The sequence below is a fragment of the Thermobia domestica genome, chromosome 10, assembly GCF_964235325.1.
Source record: "Thermobia domestica chromosome 10, izTheDome1.hap1.1, whole genome shotgun sequence".
NCBI classification, from domain to species: domain Eukaryota; kingdom Metazoa; phylum Arthropoda; class Insecta; order Zygentoma; family Lepismatidae; genus Thermobia; species Thermobia domestica.
Genome location: NC_137463.1, coordinates 14,433,632 through 14,456,211, shown reverse-complemented (window position 1 = coordinate 14,456,211; position 22,580 = coordinate 14,433,632). Strand labels below are relative to the sequence as shown.

The 22,580-nt window shown below is 35.6% G+C and overlaps 1 protein-coding gene across 3 annotated transcripts; it reads left to right on the top strand.

Annotated features, from left to right (window-relative positions):
• The first annotated feature begins 429 nt into the window (after nucleotides 1-429).
• On the top strand, nucleotides 430-6,557 carry LOC145661941 (uncharacterized). 3 transcript variants are annotated; one of them, XR_014126912.1, is made up of 2 exons: nucleotides 430-931; nucleotides 5,166-6,557. XR_014126912.1 is itself a non-coding variant. In XM_081727289.1 (2 exons), exons 1-2 carry the CDS (start codon nucleotides 1,966-1,968, stop codon nucleotides 5,402-5,404), a joined length of 321 nt encoding a protein of 106 aa, XP_081583415.1. In that variant the 5' UTR covers nucleotides 1,428-1,965; the 3' UTR covers nucleotides 5,405-6,557. The 3 variants fall into 3 exon arrangements, 2 of the variants coding, with proteins under 2 accessions (XP_081583415.1, XP_081583416.1); XM_081727289.1 differs by lacking the exon at nucleotides 430-931 and adding an exon at nucleotides 1,428-2,047; XM_081727290.1 differs by lacking the exon at nucleotides 430-931 and adding an exon at nucleotides 1,428-2,051.
• Nucleotides 6,558-22,580: the final 16,023 nt, after the last annotated feature.

The window sequence follows — 22,580 nt, the reverse complement described above, 5'->3', positions numbered from 1 at the left end:
CGAATTATAAAATACAATTCTCATAATTACTAATAGACGATTTCGTAAAAAAAAAAAAAAAGAAAAAAATCAGCAATTTGTTTCTACTGTTGCTCCTATTGTAAATCTACACCCTCATACGTGTGCTGCCTACATAACCATTATTTTTCCTTTAAGATTTAAATTTCATCTCAAAATCAAATCAAAAGAAAAAGATAGTGTTTCTAATCTGCTGCATTTATTAATTTCTCATTTTCCGTTACTTTTTTTATTATTATTTCAACAACTTCATAAAAGTTTCTTGCGTTTGTTGTATGTGGCACGCATTTTACCATTGTAGTTGCTGAATGCCATATTTACACTTCCACCGAGTAGAATTGAGCTTCGGAGCATTTACCTTCAACTTTTTTTGACACAATTTTAGCCTCGCCCGAGGTGTAGCTAGACAAACCAACCCTCAGTGTTAACCGTACCTGAGGGATCACTTTGGAAGCTTTATGCAATGCATAGTCAAGGGGAAGGTTGAGGTGTCCCACAGGTACGGTTCGTCTAGGGGAGCCCTACGGGCTCGACTATGCATATGGCGCTTAGGGCCATATGCATAGTTATTCTGCAGGCTACTTAAGGGCCACGTACGTGACACTTCATAATTTGCGTTGCAGAGTTCTCCCACAGGGTCAAACTAGCCCGCAACCTCCCCGTACGTCAAGGGAAAGGCTACGGGAGCTTCAAAGCACCCCTTGGTAGCCCGTAGCAGTCTGTTTTGTTATAGAAGATGGATATGCTTGGTGCAAAATATCTATTTTATAATAATTTTGAAGATTTTATTCAACAAGTGGATGAAATATCTAGAAGATATGTAACATCTAGAATGTTCATTTTTTAGTACATCGATTGAATATAAGATCTGAAATGCAGCTGGCTGTCATTCTAGAGTTCTGATAAATATCAGGTGAGTGTTATGGTCATTTTCTTAATATATTAATATTTACAATATTGTTTAGGCAGAAATTTACGTTCAATATTAAACCAATATTACTGTTTATCAATGAAAATGTTTGGAATCATATTATTTCTGATTTTTCCCTGGATTAGGCAGCTAAGGATGTGTAAACTTTAAAGAAAAAATATGTTTGTGAAAATGACTACAGTAACATGTCCAACATAACATATATCAATTAAGAGGTAAATCTATGCCAATAGAAAATATCAAAGGTAAAAACAGAAATGTCACTTTAAAATCTGTAACCGAGCTAAATAAAGGGTTAAATTCCAAAGTTGGGCGTCCGTTTCCAGCAAAATTTTTAAAATTTACAGGAAAGATATGGATAATTTGATCGTTTGTGTGCTTGATAATGTATAAGAGTCTCGAAAAATCTGTTTATTTGTTATATATAAGAGGTTATAAACATGGGACTATACAGTGAGCGGAGGGAACTACTTGGCGCAAGGTAACCAAACAGTTGCATTGTGGGAAAGAAACGAGCATTTATGTTATCAACATGGTGAATGTATAAGGGCAATGAACTAACAGTTTTAACATTTGTGAAGCAATACGTTGATAAGGAGCAAAATCTTTTAAAAGTTTGTGAAGAGCACGGATTAATGAACCTAATAACAAATTGCAGAAAGTGTAGAAAGGAGATAACAGCGAAAAAACGTGGCGAAAGCGGACGCCAAGTTTTGGAATAAATGTCTAAATAAATTTAGGTAGAAATGGGAGTGCAGATTAAGAATACGGGGCCAATTTTGAAAATGAAAAGTAAAATGTGATAATTCAGAAAGGAAGAGAAACATTAAGTGTAAATAGAGAACATGTAACTCGTCTGAAGAGATAGAAACAGCGAAAAAAATGTAGTTCAGTACTATGGAGTCATAATACAAAGCTACCTATATTGAACAAGTACCACAAGTTAGTCCTTAGATTACACATTTGTTTTCCTTTATGCGCATATCCATCATCACTGACGTTCGTGTTCGATAAGGATGCCTGAACAGGTCGTTCAAGCTCGCCTTGCTCTGATTCGGAGTAGATGTAATGCTAGCTTGTGGTGGCCACGTAGCACAGGTTGGTGCGTGCTTTTGCACTTGTCTTTTTTGATATATAACAAGCTTGCAAGTATGCTATAAATCCGTGTGCAGTTAGTGGGTCATTTCAAATTAAGATCAGAAAATTTACCCAATTTACTAACCATTGTATAGTATATGTAATCAAAACGTTAGGCAAGTTTGTTAAGTTGAATTTAAACGATGGAACTATAATTTTAACCGATGTGATTTCCTTCTAAGGGCACCATTGCTTATAACTTTTGTTGGCGCCTTTCAACATATTCCTAGTAGGGTATCTGCATGCGCCAAGAAAAGAGTTGTTTAGAACGCATGATGACACTATTCTCATGAAGAAATGAGTCACTGTTGTATAAATTTAACTCCATATTCTTAATCTGTACGGAAATAAATGATGTAACGTCACTATCATATAATCTACCCAATGTGCTGCAAGCTCTTTACATACTCCAATATGTTTATGAGTACCTTAAAGTCTTAATAGCAAAAAGCGCCCGCCTCTGTCCTTCTGCGCCCCCTAAGGATGTCTGACTACTTTTTTTAGCATCATCTACCCAGTAGGTTAGCTAATAGCCCATCATTCAGGCATACATAGTAAAGTAAAAGACTACTAATAAAATAAGGCATTAGAATACAAACTTCAGGTAATGTACACTAAAGATTAGTCGCACCACTTTCGTAATAAAAAACAATTCACATTTGGTTGATTGTTCGTTTTTGCAGCTGGCAAAGAAGTGTTTTTCTTAAAAACTGCATGTAGAACAATGTGTAAACGATGTTTGAAGTAGTGGGTTTTTATTCAATTTAATACATATCAAAGCATATATGAGTAATCACGTAAGTAACTATTTTAAAAGCTAAGGAAAACTGTCCACACCTAAGTGCAACTAATGTAATCCAGTTGGTATGCATTACTGAGCAAAATGTGTTCGCAGTAGCTGTAGACACCGAACTCAAAACATGTTAGTACCGGTAAGCATACACATCAAGGAAGTTGTTTGCAAGTATCAGGTTGTCTAAAAATTTTGAGCCTTTGTAGGGTAGAATTGAGAGTATGTTAGTTGTGATTAGAAAATATTACGAAACCACATTTACACCAGTTTAGTCAATGCTTTTTGTCATTTCTCCGGTAACACCATAATCCAGTTGCTACAGAGCTTCTGTAGTTTCTGGTTAAAAATTGTGACACATGGTTTCAACAGATTTCTTTTTAAATCTAACTTAAAAACACTGCTCAAGGAGTTTTCCAGATACCGAAACATACCGAAAAAACAATAGTCTGATAGTGCCATGTCCGTGCTATACGGTGGATACATTCATGTTATACGGTAGCAAGAAAGCTTTCGGCCAGTTGGTGCGTGCTTGGTTTTTGGCTTTCTACGCTTGCTGTATTAACACGTGCTTTCATACAATCTACCTTTTGTTGTATTTGTATGCGATATTTTAGATCATTCGCAGAGCGTCATATCATTACTGGTCGTTCATTGTCTTATGGGCTTGCTGTCAGCGTAAAACTCTTGAGAACCTTGAATGGAACACTTAATCCAAGGTTGCACCCATATAACTTTGTTACTGGAATCCAGTTTGTAGCATGCTTGCATGCTTTCCAATCAAGCCGGATGCAAGCTTACCGATTTCCAATGCAAGCTTACAGTAAGCAGTTTGCAAGTTGTCTCTGCTCTTATGGTCATATATTCTGAACCGAGTTCTCTCAGTTTCTGACAGACCAAGTATGTAAGCGCTCTAATGATGTTAGCCTGGTTTACCACACTCTTTCTGTTGATAAGTTCCGGTCGTTTAATTTGAATTCCTAGGCACACTCGCACTAATTGTCGACAATTCAGGTCCGAGTATCGTTCTGCCCGACATCATCAGTTCGTGGTGCAAGATACTCTTTCAATTCCATCAAACGCACGGCTTAATCTACCGGGGCGAAGTGTAAGCTTTGCCACAGATTGTAAAACTTCTGGTCTCTTCGACTTCAATCTTTCTTTTATATTGGTGTTATAGGTTATCTGCTTTTCATCACTTGTGATCAACTGTATCAGAAATGGCTCGAATTCGTTACGTTTCAGTAAGATTCTCAGATAGAAATTTAATCGTGTATATCTCTTTGAGTCAGATTATATGCCACCCAAGTGTCGAGCTCTCTTTCTACTTAACTTTATCCAAATGATTTAATACTATTTGATGATGGATATTAGGTCATTGGTGATGTCATTACTGCTTATATGCCGATCATATTCCTGGACTTTTCCCAGAATATCATCCATTTTTTCTGTGATTGGTCGCTCACAGCGAGTGGCATTCTGGACATCAAAATTTCTGGAACCTAAAGCGACTGAATTGTGTTTTTGCTGTTTTTTCTAACGTATCTTGTTCATAAACAACATTAATTTATTCGCAGGCCTGCGAAGCATTTACATCTTTATCGCAATAAAAGCGTAATGCAGCTTTGCCGAAAGCACACTAATTTTCACGACATAATGTCTTACGTCTGAATGAGAGAATATCGATACATTTTGCATATACTTGCTTCAACCGTCGGCTAACGAATGATGTTAAGCCTTACTCGCTGAGACTCATATAATCTGAGATTTGGGATACTCACGCCATCTTTTGTACAAAAGGCTCACTATTTTTGAACCTGATACTGAAATTATGCCCCTATTACATCAGGACTTGAGATTCATAACAGCAAACTGTTATAGGTCTTCTATTGGCCCTTTATCAATGCATTTTCTACTACTATACCGCTCACTAAAACGTTTCTTGGGAGTAAATGGGAGTACCCCGAGAAAACCCACGGACACGATGTTCTCCACGACAAAGTTACTTGGTCGGGGATGAAACCAAGGACCCTACGCACCAGAGGTAAGTGCTCTACCGCTATGCCTTCTGCCCCCTATAGCCATGTTCTAGTGAGCAGTGTAGTAGTAGAATAAACATTGATAAATGGTTCCGGGAATGCCTGAAATACATTGCTGAATAAATCTCAAGTGATGTAATGCAAAGTAGAATCAATTTTCTAATACTTAATTTTTTAAAAATATGAAATTTTATGTATCATATTACTTTTGTACCTAAAATGTGAATTATATCTTTTTCAATCCTTTCAGGCAGTGGGGAATTTCGGAATGGATATCATGGACAGTGTTGCATGTATCTCACTAAAATGCATGACAACAGTTTTCCAAAAGAGTACTTTAAAAGAAAGTTGGAAGAAGATTGGATGTGGTGTCCTCTACTCTGTGACTATGGGTATCCGTATAGAACACTCACTCCCATCGTTAACTCCGAGAGAGAGAGGCTTAGTGGAGATATAAAGAATTTAATCACAAGAGGACAACAAATGTAGCTGAATGATAATTTGGAATGTGAAAAATAAATTTTCGTGTTTGAAGAAGGAATTGTCTGTAGAAGTAGAAACAGCAATTGTAAAGTTTTACATTGTACAAACTTTGCACTTTATAGACTAAAATTGATTTAAACTAGTCGCAGAGTAAAACAATAAGTTTATTGAAAAATATTAACGTGTAACAGTTTCGCACTCTATCCAGTTTGGCTTCATAGCAAAATATATTATTGTAAATTAATTGATGGGCTTACTTCTTGGTGGTGGTGATGATAATGATGAGGCCATAGAAATTGAACGTTTTCTGTGAAATATGTTTAGATTGTAAAATAAATAACAATAAATTAGTCTATCGAAATGTATGTAAATGTTATTTTCAATCTTCGAAGTTTAACCTTTTAAATGGCCTTATTTTATTTGATTGTATTGCATTTTTAGTGTTCTCCCTCTATGCTTCTATCCTGTCGGCTAAGTAAGACCATGAGAAATAAAATATAATAATAAAATAAATGGTCAGAGGCATTACATGATGTGCATATTCTATCCTGCAGTTGTCCCAGCCCGCTTAAACATGTTTTATTCATACTTCTCTTAGAAGAGTGAAATTCTAAATATAGATCACAGGTTATCATTAACTACATACAGAACTCTCTGGAATTGTTCATATAGATATCCATGTAGGTTTTTTTTATATAAATATTTTGGGTTTTGGTTGTATGTCATATGGTGCATCCAGTGCACAAAAGAATCAAGTACTTTGGTTTTTGTTAATTTTAGATGCATTTCATGTTTGAGATATTTGACTGAAGTTCCTTTCATTGTTTATAGATTCATATCCAGATATTGTAAATAATTTTTGAATAAAAAAGTTTTGGTTTTAACCATGTACATAAAAGTACCTACAAACAGTATGTCTTACTTTCTCAGATTTCTGAAGACTTGATTCGTTGTGCTCTGAAAGCCTCATAATATTCGTAAGAGATCACCAAAAAAACAATAAATTTATTTGTTCACGAATTATTATCATAATGATTTTTTTTGTTAGCGCATGTCCATAAGAAAGGTTAAATGATGGCACGAGAAAATTCACTGATTATCTCCTGATATGTTCTGCTGTCTTATTTTCTTGAGTATTATGCATCTACTGTGTACAAATTTATAATATGCATGCATACACACTTAGCTATATAGCGTGAAGACGTCAAGTACGAAAATCACGCACAAGACTCTGCAAGATGTCCAGGAGTATTTTTTTTCTATAGTTCAGTTTAAAACAAAGGGAATTTGAGGAACTGAGCTCGGGTGTAATCTTAGGAGTAGGCGAAATAACAATGATAGTTTTATGTGGAAAGTAACAAGAGTGTGAGAAACACTCCCATACCCTGTGCTAGATGGTCCCAAGAAGTAGCTTTGAGTCACAATCGCATAGGAATGGATCTCACTGCTTAAAACCGTTTTTACGATATCAGATGACACATGCTTAAAATGAAGAAGGGGTCCAGTATTTGGAAATTTCCAGGTGAAATCTGTCACGTCTCAACAAATGAGTATGCAGAATAGTTACTTTACTCAGGCGACATAGCTGAAAAGTAATAGTGAAGAATTCACCCAGCAAATATGAACACTATGTACAAAGTAATCTTCACAGAAGGAGCAATTGTGGACTGTCAAGGATGACGTGCTCTTTATTGTTTTCGGAGGTGTTGTTACAGGCTTACAACCTGAAACGTGTCAAGCTAGAAAGGAACAGCAATATTAAGAGAAATTATATAGGTCACTTGTAACAATAGAAACGGTTCACTGCTTCCAATTGTAATCAAAACTAGCTTGTAGTGGCCACCTTTAACAAATTAGTATTTTTCGAGCACACCTTGTACGCGTATACGTACCACCGCTAATGTGCCTCTTCGCTATGGACACAAACGAGTAGGTGGATAGCACCCTAGTAATATATATGTAACACTTCTAAGATATTTGCATCAAATTTTGCCAAGAAAATGTGTTTATAGCTATGGGTTAACTGCTATATCGCCGGACCAATCTTAGAAAATTTACCAGATGAATTGGAGAATTCAGTTTGGTTTGTGAAGAAAAGTAAATGAAAGCCAGGTGAAGGTGAATAGTTGAAGTTAAGAAAATACTAGTTGTTTTTGATGTTGTAAACGGCACTATATGTGGAGGCGGAAGGAACTATTTGGCGGAGAGGTACACTTGTTATTATTTACGGGAGAAGCAGTGTGCAAATGGTGCTTAAATGGCCAGATTGTCATACATCGTGTTTGCGTTTTATCGAATTGTACAAAAATAAGGAGGGTCAGTTGTTGAAATTGTGTGAAAGGCATGGTCAACTAAACAGGTGGACAGATTATCGTAAGTGTGGAAATGAAACTGCTGAAAGGAAGAGGAACCTCTAAGCAAACCTAATGTAATCTAACCTAATTTAGTACATTTTGGTACTGTTGGGATGGCGTTTAGTATCTCCCTCAAAGCTATGTGACACATAAGCAATGCAGTTTATGACATATAAAATGTTTTACTACCATCCTCGTTTATATGTATATCCACCGCCGTTGACGCGCCTACTCCCTCGAATTATAAAATACAATTCTCATAATTACTAATAGACGATTTCGTAAAAAAAAAAAAAAAAAAGAAAAAAATCAGCAATTTGTTTCTACTGTTGCTCCTATTGTAAATCTACACCCTCATACGTGTGCTGCCTACATAACCATTATTTTTCCTTTAAGATTTAAATTTCATCTCAAAATCAAATCAAAAGAAAAAGATAGTGTTTCTAATCTGCTGCATTTATTAATTTCTCATTTTCCGTTACTTTTTTTATTATTATTTCAACAACTTCATAAAAGTTTCTTGCGTTTGTTGTATGTGGCACGCATTTTACCATTGTAGTTGCTGAATGCCATATTTACACTTCCACCGAGTAGAATTGAGCTTCGGAGCATTTACCTTCAACTTTTTTTGACACAATTTTAGCCTCGCCCGAGGTGTAGCTAGACAAACCAACCCTCAGTGTTAACCGTACCTGAGGGATCACTTTGGAAGCTTTATGCAATGCATAGTCAAGGGGAAGGTTGAGGTGTCCCACAGGTACGGTTCGTCTAGGGGAGCCCTACGGGCTCGACTATGCATATGGCGCTTAGTCTTGGTTTTGGTCTTGCATATACATCCTCGGTCCAGGTGCGTATAACAAGGCTGGGGCAACTGGGGCGATGCCCCCGTCCAAAGGCGATCACGGTGCTCGCAGGTACAGCCGTAAATAAATGAGAGTCGTAATTACATGACCTACATTTTAATGGTGACGTGCAGTTTCTCACGGTGCAATTTCACACGGTCCTGTTTATCGGATTAATCATTCTGCAGGTGTCGTGCACTTTCACACGGTCCACCTGTCAATCATTTTATTCATCTTGAAAACGCTTTCACTATAGGAGGAGAGAGGACACAAAACAACTGTCAACTAACTAAGAACAGAAAAAGAGCAAACACAAGTTAAATATGAACAATTGCAATTAATACTACAGGAGGAGAGCTTAGGAAATGTTTCACTTTCACAAAAAGAATAATCAAAATAACCGGAAATTAAAATAACTTAAGAACAAGACAGAAGAAAAGATAAGCAAACCAAAGTTATAGTAAGGAAGGAGAGAAAATAATAACAAACAATATGAAACTGAAATAAATAGGAAAAATAATAACAAAAATTATCTCAAATTGAAATAGATGAAAACAAAAAAGAATAGCAAATGAAAATAAGTAATAAGAACAGAAAATTGTAATCATTACAAACAGAAGATAGAACAATCACAAATTAAAATAAATAAATAATAAAATAATCAGCACATCAGAGAATTCAGTCAGGAAGTTCAAAAATCGAAAAAAATGTGCCCGCCCCAAAACAGAAAAACGTTGTTATTTGTGAAACACAAAACATAAGCTCTATATTCCAAGGCGGTTTGAAGACGAACCTTGTCGTCTTGAAATTTTCCGAGCGAACAGCACATCGCTGAGGTGGAACATTCATACTTCTGTACATCGTCAATCCGTTTTGTACAATTCATAGTTCATTATTCCAGCTTTTGGAGATGGGTAGGAGCAAGTTCGAGTGAGTTCTTTTGAAACTCGACTCGACTCGAAACAGACATCTTTAAGCTTGAGTCAAGAACTCGGCTCGGATAATTTCCTCCAAATCGACCCGAATTCAGGTTGTTTCGAGTCGAGCCAAATCCTGTGCGTAAATTCAAGTAATTTCTTCAAGTATCCTCCATAGACAATATAATTATTATCAATGATATTACTACTGCTAGAACTTATTATTATTATTATTATTATTATTATTATTATTATTATTATTATTATTATTATTATTAACAACAACAACAACACAGCATATAAAGAGGAAAGACAGGCGGTTTATATCTGAATACCAAAATCCAAGGCGAGTCTAGGAGGCAATGACACCGTTTACTAGCTTCTCGGTTTGAGTTCCGGAGAACCAAGTATTCGGGCTCGAGCCAAAAATCGTTCAAAGTTATAGGGCATCGGCCAAACATGTTCAAAACTGCTCGGCCCGGATTTAGGGCTGTCAGCGGCTCGAGCTGCTCGGGTCAAAGCTCATTCACTATCGAACCGAACCGAGAAGTTGGCCGTGCTTACAACCCATCCAACCGAGCTGGCTCGAGCCATGGACTCAGTTGAGCCGAGTCAAACCGAGCCGATGGACTCATTTCAACCCAGCCTGCTCAAGCCATCGGCTCAATGGAGGTAGTATTTATTCAATTGTTCGTATTTATTTTAACTTATGTTTGCTCAGTTTCTGTTCTTACTTAGTTGACATTTGTTCTTTTCTCCCTCACCCTATATTTTTTTCTAGTGAAAGCGGTTTCAGGATGAATCACATGATTGACAGGTGGACCGTGTGAGAATGCACCACACCTGCAGAATGATTAATCCGATAAGGAAGACGGTGCGAAATTGCTCGATAATTAGCACTATATGAAACTGCACAGTGCGAAATTGCACGGAATAATTTTAATGGTTTTGGGTGACCACTTCCAACTTCTGCCAAATATAAATTTAGTATTATCGTAGAAATTAATAATGACGAAATTCTGTGTCAAAACCTCTTGCATAATGTGTGGAACATTACATCTTTCTTCACCATTTGGCGTTCCACCGATGTATAGTCCAAACAGTTTATAAGATAAGAAAAATTCCTACCTATTAGATTAAAACCTATTATTTCCGGCAGCAAAATATCTGAAGGTCTAACCCTCTTTCAAAAACAGACCAAATCTTAAAAGCCCAAAACACCAAAACTTGCTGATCCAATTACTCCAAACGAAATACTATCCAGCCAAATAAAATTTCCGTCAGGTCCAGTCACTTGGAAGGCTTGAACTTGGCCCCCTAAACTTCGTGAAGGTCCAACTATTTCAACTACAGCCCAAATCTTGAACTTTGCTACACTGCTAGTCGACACAAAGTATTGCCAATTCCAATAAACATGTTTGACAGAAATATCATATTAGTGAAGTTGGCCCCGACAAAAGAAGCAGGAAAATAACTTTTCAAAGAGTTCAATAGCCCAAATTTCAGAAACTATCATAGCCCGAACGCTAAAAGTTGTTGACCCAATCAGCCCAAACGAAGTACTATCAAGCCAAATAAAAATTTCGTCTGGCTCAATCACTTGGGGGCTAATGTGAAGTTGCCCCCCCAAATTTTGTGAATCTCTAATTCTGTTTCCAAAACAGCCCAAATCTTGAAACTTCCTAAACTGCTAGTCGACACAAAGTACTGCGAATTCTAGTAAACGCATTTGTCAGAAATATCATATTAGTGAAGTTGGCCCCGACAAAAGAAGCAGGAAAATAACTTTTCAAAGAGTTTAATAGCACATATTTCGCAAACTATAATAGCTCAAACGCTAAACGTTGCTGACCCAATCAGCCCAAACAAAGTACTATCAAGCCAAATAAAAATTTCGTCTGGCCCAATCACTTGGGGCCTAATGTGAAGTTGGCCCCCCAAACTTTGTGAATCTCTAATTCTGTTTCCAAAACAGCCCAAATCTTGAAACTTTCTAAACTGCTAGTCGACACAAAGTACTGCGAATTCTAGTAAACGCATTTGTCAGAAATGTCATATTAGTGAAGTTGACTCCGACAAAAGAAGCAGGAAAATAACTTTTCAAAGAGTATAATAGCACATATTTCGGAAACTATAATAGCCCAAACGCTAAACGTTGCTGACCCAATCAGCCCAAACGAAGTACTATCAATCCAAATAAAAATTTCGTCTGGCCCAATCACTAGGGGGTTAATGTGAAGTTGGCCCCCCAAATTTTGTGAATCTCTAATTCTGTTTCAAAAACAGCCCAAATCTTGAAACTTCCTAAACTGCTAGTCGACACAAAGTAGCGCGAATTCTAGTAAACGCTTTTGTCAGAAATGTCATATTAGTGAAGTTGACCCCGACAAAATTAAGCAGGAAAATAACTTTTCAAAAAGTTTAATAGCCCATATTTCGGAAACTATAATAGCCCAAACGCTAAAAGTTGCTGATCCAATCAGCGCAAACAAAGTACTATCCAGCCCAATAAAAATCTCGTCTGGCCCAAACACTTGGGGGGCTAACGTGAAGTTGGCCCCTCAAACTTTGTGAGGCTGTAGCTTTGTTTTCAGAGTAGCCCAAACGCTAAAAGTTGCTAGCCCAAGCAACCCAAATGGAGTACTTTCTGGCCCAATAAAGTTCTCGTGTAGCCCAAACTTTTGGGGGGCCAACTTCACACAGGCTCTAATTTCTGCTGTTTAGATTGCAGCCCCGTGAATATTATTCATCCTATGTTTATTTATGAATTTATTGTGAATTACTGTCATTAATATGCCTCCTGTCCTTTTTAGATTCTAGATATACTCTTTCATAATAATGCTAATGTGCAGCTTCATGTAGAGTATGGTAATTTAGTTATTATTGGCCTAAATATATATTAAACGCATTATATAATTTCATAACCGCAACTGAAAATTCTAATTAGCATGGTTATGTGAATGCCATACGTTTTTTTTTTTAACGTACCATTTAAACACAGACTGGTACAAGTATAGAATAAACGCTCCACTTAAATGCTTTTGAAACCGTAATTTGAAATTGCTGTTTCAAATTGAAGCTCTACACCGAATACAAATTGGATAATAAGCAATGCTTTATAATTGCTTGATACATTACAAATTGAGAACAAAGAGAGTAATACTGTTTAAAAGAAAGATTGGATAAAAACAAGAATTTTAGGAATGATCTAGAAAATGGATCTAAATATTATGATCTTGGCTAATATTAATTTTTGGATCAGGTACCATAAAATATTCGAACGGTCTCTAAATCGAGTTTTCTCCAGATATGTAGTTCTCCTTCTCCAGGTATAAGAAGTACAAGAAAAATTTCGATTTAATGAAATATTTTGGATTTTTTTATAACGGGCCACAAAATTTTTGGACGGTCCCTAAATCGACTTTTCATATTTTTTACGCAATAAGCATATCACACTGAGTTAAGCGATATCTTGGGTTTGGTTACACTATATGTAGTTCTCCATATATAAGGCATACAAGAAAATTATTGATTGAATGAAATATATTGGATTTTTTGGATCAGGGGCTACAAACGTTTGGACGGCACCTAAATCAAGGTTTCGTATTTCTTTCGGAATAAGCATATCATGCTGAGTTAAGTGATAGTTTTGATTTGGGTACACTATATGTTGTTCTCCAGATATAAAGCCTACAAGAAATTTTTTGTCTGAAATACATTGGATCTTTTGATCCAATAATAGTCCTTCATCCTTCATTTATACATTAAGCAAGTAACAGTGTACATAACGTGTACATTACATGATACAGTTTGTATTTTATGGTGTGATGTTTAATAATAAATTATTAACAGAATACCCGTTCTTCGCACGGTGAGAATAGTTTCATTTTGAGCATAAAGGGCAATGGAAGCTGAGTATGGATTTAAACTGCATCGGAAGTGTTACTGTTCGTCTGAATGACTCCAAATACTATTTCATCGACACTAATATCGGTATTATTTTTATCATTATATATATAGGGTGTAACTTAATGTAATGAACGTCGGGAGGTGATTCCTGGACTCGGAAGAATAATTTAAATGAAACGAAGTTTTTTTTAGCGTATCACAATTATAACTTCTATGCTAATGGTAACGGATGATCAATGAATGGCTTCCTGTTCAACTTAAGAATGTGTAAAAATGGAAAAAATAACTTTGATCCAGAGTAGGTTAAAACGACTGTGCATAAGACAGTCAGGGGCAAAAGATCATGTATGATGAACTAGAGTATAAGGGATCCTTCACATAACAACAGTGATTCCCACAAATTATGTGAATATAATTTGAGCGAAAGTAAGCTGCATTAAAAGATTTCCTCCCCGTAATGCGTAAATCCGTGGAAGATAATAACTACGAGTACAGAAGGAAATTCGACGATACTCAAGGTGTTGCGCGTGTTGTACAAGGAAAGAAAGAAATACAATTTCAAATTATCGATTTATTCTGTTTCGTACAAGGTAGGATAACTGTGAAATACTCAGAGGTACCTTGTACAGTATTTGTGCAATGCAGTATGTGTATACGAGAGAGCTGTGTAGAATAACAGTTTACTGTCTGATATTGTCGACCGTTGACCGCATTTCAAAGATGACATCGGCGAAGCAAATTTTTCCGCGTGTGGTCAAGCACGACTGAAATTTCGTAGATGATTGCCGCAGCTATATTAAATCGAGCTACAAGTTCTTCGACTGTCGTGGCCGGAGTTCCATACGTATCCCCGAAATAAAAATCAAGCAGCGTGAGGTAGAATGAAAGAGGTTGTCATAACACAGGTTTTTCTCTCCCAATCAAACGATCTGGGAATGTTTCATTTAGGTAAGTCTGCATATTACTGTCAAAATGTGCAGGTGCGCTGTCAGGCAGGCCGGTAATAAATAAGATCCTAGCACAAAATTATCCACCATACCACACCAAATTTCTGCTGCTGATCGTTTACTAGAGTTGCGTGTGGATTTTTACGCCATACACATGATAGTTTCAAGACGGTCTCTGATCATTCGACGTACGCTGTCTTCAAGTTCAGCTGTCCATATGGGGCTATTTCCTCCAATTTCACGTACGAGAAACTGAAGGGACCCCTCTCTCGAAGTCGAATATGGAGGCGTGGAAAAATACAAGGAAACGAGTTACGAGTTACTCTCTTTTGAGGACGACGGTCACGATATAAACGCCTCGCCTCTGGGCTATTGCCCCTTGCTTCTCCATAAATGAGTTGCATATCTGCCAGCTCGTGGACAGGGTAATCTGCCATTGCGCAGGCGTGTACAGGTTAACACAATCAATTTTACTTAAACACCAACGTCTACACTTTTACACGACCTTAAATACCTGGACACAACCCTCTACCGTTGAACGCAACACTTCCCATCTTGTTACACAGCAATTACACGTGTAACAGTAGAGCATCTGACTATGTATATCACTCACAAGTTGCGTAGATGCTTATTACAACTCAGTCATGCTAATTGATGCCATTCCGCAATAAAACTGCAAGACAGCCTTCTGCAAGCCACTCTCAATTGGCACACAAGGGACGATAGTTACGTAGGTATTCCTCCGTGCAGGTATTCCATACAGCTCCAAGGTACATTAGAATGTCGAAAAAAGACAATCCTTTTTTATACAAACTGAAATAGAAGAAGATAATAATACTATTAAGAAACCACCTGACATATATTGGAAGAAAAAAGACAAAGGAACTATTCCAGATCCAGCAGCAGAAGAAAAAACAACACTTAAGATAAATTTTGTGAATGGCGAGCAGAAATATCTATTTCCAATCAAAGAAGAACCAATTCAAGATAACAAAATTACATCAACTCAATCTCCGAAAGAAGCAGAAAATACGAAACCAATTTTGATGGAACCAAGACAATTATATGATAATATGAGCCATCAATATAGATTAGCCAAATTGGAGGACAAGAACATTCTTAGTGTGGCATTTCGACAAGTAATTAGAGATCTACATGACAAGGGACGAACGATAACATACCCTACGCTAGAAGAAATCGATAGAATAGAACTGAGAACATACGATCTTCCCGCTAATGGATGGGAGTTAGTAGATCTAATAAATGAAGTATATGAGAGAAGAGGTATACACTGGGAATTAGAGAATGTATACAAACAGATGGTGAACGCCCATGGCAGAATTTGTTTCGACTACAGCAAAACTGGTATGGACGCCTTTGTATACACCAAACATGCTTAACAGCTTACTAACATTAAAAATTGCACAAAACAACTCGCATAGGTCGAAACTCGCGACAATAGAAGCAAGAAGATTTGTGGAAACAACAAATATCGATTTAATCGCTCTACAAGAACCATATACTTATAATAACAGATTAGTAGCTTTCCCAGCATCAGCGAGAATAATTTATGGTGGTGAGGCCTCCCTAGCAGTGATTGTGGTCATGAACAAAAATCTAGAAGTATTAAAAATCTCACAATACTGTGATAATTGGACTGTATGTGTTGAAATTACACAAGGAACTGATTCAATCTGGCTAATCAATTCTTATTTTCAATATAGTAAGGAAATTAAACCATTTCTAAATAAACTACAGCAAATAATCAGACAAAACCCTGGGAAAAAGATCATAATAATGTTAGATTCAAACGCCAAGAACACAGCCTGGGGTTCACCATATACCGATCAAAGAGGAGAGGAATTGGGAGATTTTATCATGCAAAACGATCTTGCGATTATAAATACTGGAAACAAGCCAACCTTCGTAGGATCAAGAGGCGAATCATTTATAGACATAACAATCAGCACAATAAACATTATGGACAAAACAGAAAATTGGATGGTTCACGATAAACAAACTACCAGTGACCACGAAGTCATAACCTTCGACGTAAAAATGGATAAAGGAAGGAATAAAGAAAGATTAAATATAAAGAAAATAGATTGGGAAGTTTTTAAAGACAAGCTAGACCTCCCCCAATTAGAACAAACAGAAGATGCTAACAATATGGTAATAAAGGTAGAAGAAGCCACAATAACCGCGATAAGAGAATCCACTCCGAAATTAGGGCAAAATGTAGGATACGGTGGCTTTTGGAAACCAAAATTAGAAAGATTAAAAAAATTGGTAAAAGCAAGAAGAAAAAGTTATCAGGCAACCCTAGAACCGAGGCTCAAAAATATTAGGCTCCAAAATTATAGAAAGGTAAAGGATGAATATGAACAGGCGGTATTACTGGAGAGAAAACGAAGTTGGGAATTGTTTCTGGCGAAAAACATAGAAATGGATCCTTGGGGTTTTCCATATAAATTAATTATGCAAAAGATTAATCCTACAACATTATGCACAATTAAAAATGCAGATGGAACGTATACAAAAACAAGAGAAGAAACACTAGACAAATTAATGCAGAAATTTTTTCCTAAGGATACGATGGAAGATGATACAATGGGACAGATGCAGCTAAGAAGAAATCATGCAAGAGAAGCAACAGTAGTAGATGTGGACGACTCCGAATTGGTATCAAATGATGAAGTAGAAAAAATTATAAAGAAGCTAAAAACAGGTAAGGCCCCAGGCCTCGATGAAATAACAAATGAAATATATAAAAGGAATAAAGATATATGGGTCCCTTACTTAACAAGACTTTACAACATATTGTTAAAGAAACAAACATTCCCAAATGAATGGAAAATTTCGAAGTTAATTATACTACTTAAGAGCCTGGACAGAGACCCCTTAGAAATTGGTACCTACAGACCAATATGTTTACTAAAGAACATAAGCAAAATTTATGAGAGAGTTATAGCTAATAGGATAAACAAGTATAGAAATACACAGAATGACACCCTACAATATGGTTTTAGAGCGGGAAGATCGACTGAGGATGCACTGAATGTTTTTAAAGAACAAATACAAAATAGTAGCTACCAAAAGAAATATGCTCTAGCGTTGTTTGTTGACATTGAGGGAGCATTCGATAATCTATGGCTACCAGCGTTATTAGAGAATTTGAAGAAATTAAGGCTTCCACAATATCTGCAAAACGTAATAAAAGATTATTTCCAACACAGAAAAATAGTTATACAAACAGAAATGGGAGATAAAGAAATACAAAATGAAAAGGGCTGTCCACAAGGTTCAATCTTGGGACCCCTGATGTGGGATATACAACTACAGCCTTGCCTGGAGAAAATGGCAAAGAATGAGTCAATAGATAGAATCATAGCCTTTGCTGATGATATTGTAATAATAACCTCGGCAAATTCCAGAAGAGAAATAGAAACAAAAACTAACCAAGTAGTGGAAAGTCTATATAACTGGTGCTCTGAAAATAAATTAAAGCTATCAGCGAAAAAAAGTAAGTTTATGCTTTTTGGAACCAAATTAACTAGGGAACCACAAATAAAAATATTAAATCAAAAAATAAAAAGAGTAACAGAATTTAAATACTTAGGCGTAACAATAGATGAAAAATTAAACTTTGAGAAACATGTACAATATATAGTTGAAAAAAGTAATAAAATTGCCAACAAACTAATGACAACTGGCAAAAATACATACAAGTTACCAAATAAAATATTAAAGCTATACCATGATACAATACTATGTGCGACTATGGCATACGCTTCAAGTCTATGGGTACATCGAATTTTCGAGAACAAAAAAATTAGAGATTCCATAAATAGACCTCAAAGAAATTTACTTATAAGGCTAAGTGGAGCCTTTAACACAGTGCCAAATGAAGCATTATGTATACTACTACATATAAAACCACTACATCTGGTAATACTACAAAGAGCAGCATTCTACTGGCTAAAAAAGAAAGAAAACGAAAAGCTAATAGATCTTCTTGGCAAGGCAGTAACAACAAAGAAGGAGATCGAAGAAACTATAGAAGAAATATGGAACTTAGAATGGACAAACTCAAACAAATCAAGAAGATTATGGGATATTATTCCAACAATTAATAAAAGGAAAAAGTTAAAACATCTAGATCCAAGTCCAGGTGTCATTCACTTTCTAAGTGGGCACGGCCCCTATGAAACTTACCTGTATAGAATAACGGCCAAAGAAAATACAATCTGTGAATGCGGCGAAATTGGAACACCAGAGCACCACATCTTTTCGTGCCCTCTGACAGAAGATGTAATACCAGAGAGGGAAAATATCAGACGTAAAAATCTAATACAAATAATCGAAAACGAAAATGATTTTAACATCTTAAAGCGAATAGCAAACAGCTATTCTGAAATAAGAAGAAGAACTTATTACAATGAAAACGAATAAGCATTGCATAAATGTAAATAGAATTAGAGTGGATGTGTCTTTGAGTGTTTTGAATGAATGAAATCTTCCGGACCGAAGAAAATCTTCAGGATGGCACTGGTATTCCGTGCCCCCCGGGGGAGAGGAGCGAGTGGATCATCGCATCCCCGGTTTACACCGGATGGAACTCCGGACGCGTATGGTCTTGTGTGTGTGCGTCGCATGTGTGCTTTTGTGTTCGTGGTCTCCGGGTTTTCGGTTTTCGGGTTTTTGGGTGTACCTCATTGCGTCATGGACGATAAGTGAAGAGGAGTGTCTCAGAGATAGTGAACTTAGTGACCGCTTCAGTCGATCTCGGCCGAAATGACGGTCCCAGCCTGGGTGTGCGGGCGGAAGGACACAACGGACCAGGATCCACACTAAGCGCTCTGAGTGGGTCCTGGTCCTCAAGTCAGCACATACAGGACTGTGATATGGCATGGACACGAAACTGAGAACACTCACAGAACACTACATGAATAACTATTAAATTTATGTCATATAAGAGTGGAAGTTATTAGTGAAGTGAAATGTTAGTGTAAATGTGTTCCGTGACCACAGGAGAGAACCAATCATACAGTGAAAAACCATAGTGATCTGTTTTGTTGTGAAAAGTGAAGAGGAGTGCAGTTTGATAAATAACCATACAGCATACGGGAGAGGAACCATTGTCATACGGTGAAAACCGAAGAAAGAAGATGAAGCAACACATTATTAAATAAAACTTAACTAAATAATATAACAATTTAAATAATTAATAAAGAAATATAAAATTAATTAAACAATATCATTAAACACTCATGTGGAATAACAAGAGGGAAAAAAGGATAAATAGTAACCTAACTAATAAATATATTAATACATGATAATAAATAATATAATAAACCATTAAACAAGAATAGGAAACCATAATTGCAATTTTAAAAAAAATAAAAATTAGAAACTAGGTAACTAAAAAACATAATGAGACTATAATCTTTAAAAAAATCTTAATAATTAAGAAAAGAAATCAATCAGTAGGAATTAAATGGTTAAGAACTACAGGGAAATAAAATATAAAAATAAACAAATAACAGCAAAATAGAAGAGTAGTTTAGTTAAATAATATAGATAGATAAGTAGATAAGAAATAATAACAACAGAATGTATTATTTAAGTATTTTATATCGTATTCCATACTATTACAGTAGTTGGATCAGGAATTGAAATACTAAGTAGTATAGTTCAGGATAGGTGCAGATAGATTTAAGCTGAGTAGCACTTTGCAAGAAAATTGTTGTTATTTTTTTTCTCATAGTTTATTCTTGTTGTTCTTTGTTTTTTGGTTTGTTTTGTTCTTGTGCTGTGGTTTTTTGTTCTTTCCTTTTTCCCTTTTCCTTTTCACCTTTTTTCTTTCAAACATGGATACCCAATAAAGATAAGAAAATAAATAAATGGCAATGATGATAACCCGTTCCGGTCAAAAGCTTCAGATGCCGGATCTGAAAGACGGGCCTGAGCCAAAAAAAAAAAATCCTTTTTTTTAAAATATACTTTCAACGAGTTTTCTTTTAGAAAATTTCTCCAGCAATGACAAAATCAAAATGTAACTGGTCTACACTAGGATAGTATTTTGGTATATTCACAATAGCAATGAAGTTTTTCATAGCTCAGGGAAAAGTTGAGATTTGTCAACTCGAAGGAAGGGGAAAACGCCATCAAAAGTATTCCTGGGAGAAGATTCACCTAATGGATAAATCAAGTATTCTGTTCCAGCACACTTCTTGGTATCGTTATGCAACGTGTACAATATCCCTTGTTTCTCCACTTTTGTTGCTTCTGTGCACAGAAGTACCATATTCCACGGAATTACATATTACGAGGAGGAAACCGTTTAATGCAGCTTACTTTTGCCCCATATGTATTCACACAATATTTGGAATCCCTGGGTCATATTCATATTTATTTGCCTGTTCATAGCTTACAAATGAGGACAATCCTCAATTAGGCAATACAGTTGTCAGATATGATTTACATTCTCTATATATTATCAGTAAGATAAGTTTCCACAGAGTAATAGCTTTTTTCTAACAATAATTCTAACAGAGTATTTCTGAATATCCGTTTTTCGTTAATGTCCTTATACTTTGTTGGTAATTTATTATATAATTTTATACAATTCATATACACAGTTTTGCTAAAATTTGCATAATTCTGTTGGATAATATACATATTACAATTCTGCCTAGTATTGTATGAGTGAATCGTATTAGCTAAAGTAAATAAATCCTTGTGCTCGATTACATACATAATTGTGCGATATATATATAAACTAGGTAATGTCAATAATTTATATTTTTTAAAAATATTTTTACATGAGGATCGTTCAGGCATACTAAACATTATTCTAATAATTTTTTTCTGTATTCGGAATGTACTAGCACTTATTCTCGAATTCCCCCAAAATATAACACCATAGTTTATTATTGAAAAAACTTTGCTATAGTATAAGGACGTGACAGCTTCCTTGCACAAACTACCTTGCAACCTACGGAATGCAAAGCAGAGTGAACTGAGTTTAGTATTAATGTATTCAACATGAGTATTAAATGTTAAATCTTCATTAAAAAATACTCCTAGAAGTTTAATAGATGTTGTTTGACATAATTCTACAGTGTCTACAGTTATTGGTACAAGTTCATTTCTTTGGCCCGGGAATCGAAATTTGACAATGTTAGTTTTCCTAAATTCATAGTTAATTTATTTATGTTTAACCAACTAATAATTTTGTTAGCGTCTTTGTAGTGAGCCTTTCTGCTTCATTTACTGAGTCTCCACTAGTGATGAAAATTTTCCGGAAAATTTTGGAACGGAAAATTTTCCCATTTATAAAAACATACTCCACTTATTCCTACATCGTTGTTTAGTCGAGATGTGAGGTGGAAAATTTTCTTCTATATTTTACCGGAAAATTTTCCGTTCTTAACAAATATCAGTGATTAAGTAACAATTCGTCAGTATTCATAAAATTGATTGAATTCATATATAGAAACATTAAAAAGTGAAAGATCGTTTAAAGAATCTGAAAATTTTCATGGCTCAGACAATTTTCAGTACGATGTAGGAACTAGTGGAACAGTTTTTCGTGAATCGAAAAATTGTCTGCCCTACAGTGATGAAAATTTTCCGATTCATAATAACGTATTCCACTTATTCCTACATCGTTGTTTAGTCGAGATTGGAGGTGGAAAATTTTCTTCTATATTTTTCCGGAAAATTTTCCGTTCTTAACAAATATCAGTGATTAAGTAACAATTCCTCAGCAATCATGAAATTAATTGAATTCATGTATAGAAATGTTAAAAAAAGTGAAAGATCGTTTAAAGAATCTGAAAATTTTCATGGCTCAGACAATTTTCAGTACTATGTAGGAACTAGTGAAACAATTTTTCATGAATTGAAAAATTGTCTGTCCTACAGTGATGAAAATTTTTCGACTCATAAAAACATACTCCACTTATTCCTACATCGTTGTTTAGTTGAGATATGAGGTGGAAAATTTTCTTCTATATTTTTCCGGAAAATTTTCCGTTCTTAACAAATATCAGTGATCAAGTAACAGTTCCTCAGTATTCATAAAATTGATTGAATTTATATATAGAAACGTTAAAAAGTGAAAGATTGTTTAAAGAATCTGAAAATTTTCATGGCTTAGACAATTTTCAGTACGATGTAGGAACAAGTGGAACAATTTTTCATGAATC